This window comes from Mesocricetus auratus, unplaced genomic scaffold, assembly GCF_017639785.1.
Source record: "Mesocricetus auratus isolate SY011 unplaced genomic scaffold, BCM_Maur_2.0 Super-Scaffold_4256, whole genome shotgun sequence".
Classification (NCBI taxonomy): domain Eukaryota; kingdom Metazoa; phylum Chordata; class Mammalia; order Rodentia; family Cricetidae; genus Mesocricetus; species Mesocricetus auratus.
In genome coordinates this window covers 47,750,914-47,758,569 of record NW_024429182.1, presented here as the reverse complement: position 1 = coordinate 47,758,569, position 7,656 = coordinate 47,750,914, and the positions used below count along the sequence as shown (strand labels likewise).

Genomic DNA, 7,656 nt, shown 5'->3' with positions numbered 1-7,656 from the left:
AATAGAGTTTAAACATCAGCATGGTTTTTATTTATTTTTATTATTTTTAAGTGTGTGGGTGTTTTGCCTGCATGTATGTATGCGTACCATGTGCATGTCTGATGCCCATGGAGGCCAGTAAGGGGCATTGGATTCTCTAGGACACTGGAGTTCCTAATGGTTATGAGCTGTCATATGGGTGCCACAGGTACTTTTAACCATTTAGCCAACTCTCTAGCCTGAAAATCAACATGATTTTGTGATACTTGTAGTGCACTACTTTACAGTGGCATAGTTTATTAGTTAAAAACAAATCAAACTAGAATTAAAGGACTTCCCTTCTGTAGGACAACTGTCACTTACTCTGCACCTAGTACATTGTTCAGTGAACTGTCGTTTATTTATGATAGACTTAAATCCAGGTTGGTCTAAGCATTAACTTCTGAACTTCTGCCCTGCCATTTACCAGCTAGGCAAGGTAGTTAAACTTTTAAACCTTAGTTTCTTCATTAAAAAATATATGAATGGCTGAAGAGATGGCTCAGCAATTAAGAACACTACCTACTTTTCCAGAGCAGCCATGTTCAATTCCCAGCACCCTCATGGTGGCTCCCAGCTATAACTCCAGTTCCAGGGGCATTCACGTGGTTCACATGCATACATGCAGGCAAAACACCCATACATGTATAATAACAATAACAATAATAATTTTTTAAATTATACATGAACAATAAAGTTACATGTTTTATGTGGTAGCTTCATGGTCCACCTGTAGACATATCATGTCAACCACATTAAATTGCCTGGATACTGCCATGGTTGAACTTCAGGAGTATGCTATCAGTAAAAGGATCCAGCTTTGGTTCTCCTTCCTTTCTAGATGCTACTGACAAAGCAAACAAAGAAACAAAACTAAGAAAATCATACGTAACTGTTATTCAAGAATGTCACACAGCTGAAACCTGGAGATGGTGGTACACTCCTTTAATTCCAGCACTTCAGCCTAGTCTATAGTTTCAGGCCAATCTAAGCATCCATAGCTAGACTTTGTCCCAAAACATAATTTCTTGTAAGGCTACAATAGCTTTTGTTCGAATGCATCTAACATTGGAACATGTAGTGTTGCTGCTGCTGCATTGCTGTTGTTGTTTGGGAAGATCTGATGTTTTTGTTTTACAAAAACTGAGGTCAGAAAGATAAAGGGATTTTCACTAATACAAAATTGTATTGATTCTTTTCCAACAAGATCATTATTTTAAAAGCATAATTAAATAGGCTAATGAATAGCAGTGGGGTTCAATTTGTTTTGTCTCCATTTCCCCATCCTCCTGTCCTCTCTTGCTGTTAACTAGACTTCAGCAGCTCTTCCCTGACATCTGCAGCCAGTGTGTCTCCTGAAGCTACCACGTGCTGTATTGCAGGCAGAGCCTTTGCCCTGGCTTTGATGGTTATGATGTTGTTCCTTCATCTCTGCTCATCTCATAATCAGAATCAGAAAACTAGTCTTTTACTTCCCCCACTAAGGTGAGTCCAGATCTATGCTATAACCTTATAGTTAGGTGAGATGCTAATCTGAGGAGATAAGGTAAACTGATCTACAAGACTACAAAACTAGCTAAGTAAAAAGGATGGAATTTTAACACATCCTATGTAATTCCATCATACCCTTTCTGCCATCTCCCCTGGAAATATCACTCCAAAACTTATATAATATGCAGGAACATCCATATATATCACACAGTGGGGATTACATTATATAATCAAGAAGGCAGTTTTATCGACCTAAAGCCACTGAGATTTTCTTTTGAAATGTTTAGGTGGGATTATGCAAACATATTGGCAAATGGTGTTGTCCCATCCATCCCATAGAGGAGATGGCATCTCCATCATCTTTGAGTCCCCTTTAGCATATTGTATATTTAAATGACTTATTTTTTAGACTCATCCATTATAAATGTTGGACAAATCAAACACTCTCTTCCTCAAAGAGACAGACTGGGTGAACTACAGAAGTCTCAACCTACAGGCATCTGTGAGTTTCTAAGGCCACTAGTCAACTGGTACAGGGGTGAAATGACCAGCAAAGAACTTGTAAGCTGTTGTTCTTGGTGAATAATCTCAAGAGATAATAATAAATTATCTTTCTTTTTAAAAAGGAGAGGCCACTTGGGAGCTTTTCTGAGCTGTATCTGTCTCAGAAGAAATTGTCTGCTACTTTAGTTGTTTGCTTTAAAAATACTAAGAGAGGAACTATTTCGAGTGAAGATTCCGGACTTGAAAACTTTGGGGAATGGTGTCTTGCACTAGATGGTAGTCAATCAATGCTCTAAACCAATGAACCTAAAACCTTTGCATTCAAGTGCCATAATCAGCAGCAAGACAGTTTACACTAAGGATTCAGTGGTCAGCCACCAGGGAAAACAAAACAAAACATTTACTTGAAGTCTTACAGTTTTTATCCTCCCAAAGTTCCACAAACAAACGAATATTTGTTTTGATATAAAAACTATTGCCTCCAATTTTTCAAATTAAAAATGATCTTTAGAAGGTCATGTAACTACAGTTTTCCAGGAACATACCTTTGTACCCTTTAGATCCTAGAGCATAATACATTCCAACTGGGTAAGGATGCATGTATTCAGTGTTGCCCCGATTCTTACATGAAAAATGAAATCAGCACTGTTTAGAGCTGTGTGTTTTCAATTTTCCCAATGTTTGACTCATTGTTTTGCCATCATATGGTTAGAATTCTGTGTTTGAACATTCTGGATCGTGTTTCAAAGGCTGTGTCTAGATAGCCTCTTTGTTGCAATGGCAAAAGCTCTTCATAGATGCTAAAGTTAACTCTGCTTCCATATATGACCTAACTTACAGCTTTGTCTCAGCACCAGGTAGGACGGGAAATGATGAGTATGCAGCATTTTCATAAAGAAATTAAGATGGGTGATATACCAGCATTATGATGCTTGGGGTTCTATTTTGTTTAGTGAAGTTTAGTGGGCAATATTTTGCAATGATAGTCTTCTCCTTTTCTCTAGGCTTTGTAAGAAAATGAAAGCTATGTAGTCACTGAAACTCAAATGACTTGAAATTAGGTACATGTTTGCCTAAAAGGGGACTTCCTGAGCCTAAGAATGCTAGAGAGAAAATGATGGAAGCCACCACTAAGACCTCTCATTTCTAGAGTCCCAGTGAACTGAGTAGTTCACTGTGTATGGATTTGCTTTAAAGATACTGTTCTGGTTTTTTAAATAGAATCTTAGCAACCAGGAGGCAGGCATTTCTAGACATCTAATGAAAATTCTTGAAGCATTGCACAAGCCATCAGGTCCTAGCTCACAGAGAACTCTTTTCTTCATCACTGTTCTGTCGCTCATGAAGGATAAATTAAACCACTCTCCCTCTGCCCTGAAACAACACAGCCTTTAGACAAATACTTTCACCTCAATCATTAAGAGACAAATAACACAGGTTCTCTCTGCTGCATTGGTTGGGGGGCCCTTACTGGATAAGTCACAGCCTAGGTTATGGCAGTATCTTGAATCTAAAAACACTGTAACTTAACATTTTTGTCCTTAGCTAACCAAACAGATCAAATCATGGCTTTCCTGTGTTATGGTTCTGGAATTCCAAGACCTTCTTCTTTTTCTTTCTTTATTCCTATTTATTTGTTTGGAAGTAAACATAAAGACAGTTTTTTGACAAAGGGAATGTATGCTTGAGAATGGGAGTGGCAAGTGAAATGAGAGAAAAGCATGTGCTCAAATGCTGGGCCACACCCCATTTCATTTACTATATATATGGGTACAGGACATAATGATACAAGAAGAGGCAATGTAATGTCACTTAAATCATAGTCATGAATAATTTCAGAAGGGGAATTTTGAACTACAGTACCCTATGGTAGTTTCATGGAAGAACAGATCCTAGAATTTGAAAAATTGGATGAACTTTAGACTAAGCAGAAGAGAGGAGATTGAGAGTGGAAGTGTATAAAGTTAGAAGCAAGATTGGGATTAGAGCCGGGCGGTGGTGGCGCATGCCTTTAATCCCAGCACTCGGGAGGCAGAGGCAGGCGGATCTCTGAGTTCAAGGCCAGGCTGAACCAACAGCCTCCAAAACAATACAGAGAAACCCTGTCTCATAAAAAAAAACAAAAAAAAAAGATTGGGATTAGAGTAAAGCACACAGTACAAACATGACTATTTCAGGGTCAACATGGAATTAGAATAGAACAGGGGGGGTCCAAGAAAGGCTCAAATAATTGGCAGACATATATAAAAGTTGGCATTTAAGCATAAAAAAGTAATCACATTTGCAGGAAAAATAATAGAACTAGAAATCATTCTGTTAAGAAAAACAAGGCATAGGAGCTGGAGAGATGGCTTGGAGGTTAAGAGCACTAGCTGCTCTTCCAAAGGTCCTGAATTCAATTCCCAGCAACCACATGGTGGCTCACAGCCATCTATAATGAGATCTGGTGCCCTCTTCTGGCCTGAAAGCAAACATGCAGGCAGAACACTATGTACATAATAAATAAATAATTTTATAAAAAGAAGAAAATTCCCTCTTTGGTTATGAGTCATTCCATGGGAACAGAGCCCCATGAATGATATTTGGCTGTTAATAAATTAAAGAAAAAGAAAAAGAAAAACAAGGCAGACTCAAGGCCAGTGATTCAACTTTGTTGGAAGAGTTCTTGCGTGGCAGGTACAAAACACTAGCACCCCATAAAACTGGGCATAGTGGTCCACACCAGTAACCCAGCATTCAGGAGGTGGAGGCAGAAGGACCGAAGTCCAAGACCAGGTTCAGCTCCGTAGTGAGTTTGAGGTCAGCCTGGGCTACAGGAGAACCTTTCTCAACAAACATCAGCCAAAGCAAAATGAAACAATAAAACTCTAGGTTCTGAAAAACACAAGAGATATATGATATAGTAAATTATCTCTAAATTATGATGCTCATCTGCCTATATACTTCCAACATTTTTATTTTAATTTTCATAAAATGAATCAATATCCTGTTTCTCTGTCTTGCAGCATTGTACTTTAAATTGGTCTTATTCATTGCTTTGTTCAGCACATACTTTGGGGAACTCCTCTACATCAGGAGCTGTGGTACACACTGCATTCAGATGTCATCAAAGGTCCCGTCACTGAGGATTTCTCAGTCTTTGGTACTTGGAGAGAAAGGAAAGAGAAACAAGGAGATGGCAAACATATAGGTCATTTGTTCTGTGGACTTCAGTGAAATAAACTATGCATATTGTTGCTGAGGTACCTTGGAAGGTGCTCTACCAGTGAATGGAGGATTTGAAAGATATCATATTCAATGAGAGATACCTTGAGACTCCTGTCATTCCTCTTAGCGGTAGGTCTTGTACACTCCCATGGAAACAATAAATAAAACGGCCAGGATCCAATTCTTCTTTCGTCCATTCTCACCTGACCCTGGGGTACAAATATTGATTTTTGTGGCCTTCTTAGTGATGTACCTGACCAGCCTCAGTGGAAATGCCTCAATTGCTGTGATTGTCCATATTAACCACTCACTCCACACCCCCATGTACTTTTTCCTAGCTAACCTAGCAGTTCTGGAAATCTTCTATACATCATCCATTGCACCACTGGCTTTGGTAAATCTTCTCTCTATGGGCAAAACACCTGTTTCCATCACTGGTTGTGGCACCCAGATGTTTTTCTTTGTCTTCTTGGGTGGAGCTGACTGTGTCCTGCTTGCAGTCATGGCTTACGATCGGTTTGTCGCAATCTGCTATCCTCTGAGATACACGCTCATCATGAACTGGTCCTTGTGTGTGGAGATGATGGTGGGATCCCTGGTGTTGGGATTCCTGCTGTCATTGCCACTAACTATTTTAATCTTCCGTCTCCCATTCTGCCATAACAATGAGATCTACCACTTCTACTGTGACATGCCTGCTGTTATGAGCCTGGCGTGTGCAGACACACATGTTCACAGGACTGCCCTGTATATCATCAGCTTCATCGTCCTAAGCATCCCCCTCTCTCTGATCTCTGTCTCCTATGTCTTCATCATTGCAGCCATTTTACGGATCCGGTCTGCTGAAGGGCGCCATCGTGCCTTCTCTACCTGTTCTTCTCACATCATAGTGGTCCTCCTGCAGTATGGCTGTACCAGTTTTATATATTTGTCCCCCAGGTCCAGCTACTCTCCTGAGATGGGCCGAATAGTGTCTGTGGTCTACACTTTTATCACGCCCATTTTAAACCCTTTGATCTACAGTATGAGGAACAAGGAACTGAAAGATGCTTTGAGGAAGGCACTGAGAAGGTTCTAGGTAGGGTGACATTTTGGTTTGTGTAGATCAAGGCACTTCCGAAAGTGAAATGGGATGCTATTACTAATTATGAAGGTTCCAGGCATATGGGTGTAATCATGTGATTCTGGTACTTGGAAGGCAGAAGGATTGCAATTGGAAGCCAGCCTAAGCTACATAGGAAAATCCTTTCTCAAGACAAATAAACCAATTAATTATAATAAAGTAATTGTGGGATGACATGCATAGATCAGGGATGTCCTTAGCATTTGGAGACACATGGTCTGATATGCTAAGTCTGGTTTGACTTCCAGAGAAAATGCATGCTTCTGTCTTTCTGAAAATACAGCTATATCACATAAGGCAATGTTATGCCCTGGGCAGGAATGGAGAGAGGCAGAGCTGGGCAGCTATAATATACCAATTTGTATGGATTAACTTCTGTACTTCATACTAAGCATCATCATTGTAATTATTCAGAGAAAAAACTGTACGTTGCTAAAATCTGATATATCGAAGATGAGAACAAGTATCTACAAATCTAAGGACTAAACTCTGTCCATATGATGTTCTTATAATTCTGGGCTTGTTTTGCCAATAGAACCATACGTAACAGTAGACAAGTCTCCCCATCTCTGTGGCTCCAGTTTCCTTAGTGTACACCAGGTTCTGAATGGAAAAAAATAATAAAATGTTTAAAGCTTTATAGTTGGTGACATGTAGGAGAATTTTTCTTTTGTATTTTGTTGTTGTTGTTGATCCAAATGAAAACTTACCACAGTGCTCAAAATTTTTAGAGAGACTTTATAATGAAAAGGAGTAGCAATTAAGAGGAAAGTTATTTAATAAGTAAAAATAATGGAAATGATGAAATGGACATCACTGAATCTTACAACTTTTAAGAATATCTTCATCTTGGACCTTGAGACATGACTCAGTGGATAAGAACACCTGTTGCTCTTGCAGAGGACCTGGGTTCAGTTCTCAGCACCCACATGGTTGTTCATAACCATCCCTAACTCTAGTTCTAGGAAATATGATGCCCTTTTCTGACCTCCTCAAGCACTGAACACATGTGATACATACACATGCATGCAGGCAAAACACTCTTAGACAAAATAAGCCAAAAAGAATTTATCCTTCTGGGATCTGCTCTGGCCCTCAGTAGGAGTGATCATCAACTTGTAAGATGGATCATCCCTTACAAGACAGCTCAAGTTGTTAAACTTCATCTCAGGGTAAAGTCTATCTACAACTCACATCCTTCTACTGGTTCTTCTGTTTCTCCTCTCTAGTAGTCACTTCTATCTTATAGTTCCTCAAACATGTTGTGACAGATTTTGTACTTTATTTTAAATCATACACAAAAAGTTATTCAA

At 39.3% G+C, this 7,656-nt stretch overlaps 1 protein-coding gene across 1 annotated transcript; it reads left to right on the top strand.

The window, feature by feature from the left end:
• Positions 1-5,368: 5,368 nt before the first annotated feature.
• LOC101833882 (olfactory receptor 10V1) lies at positions 5,369-6,298 on the top strand. The gene has a single exon (XM_005063811.2). It carries the CDS (start codon positions 5,369-5,371, stop codon positions 6,296-6,298), a length of 930 nt encoding a protein of 309 aa, XP_005063868.1.
• The last annotated feature ends 1,358 nt before the right edge of the window (positions 6,299-7,656 follow it).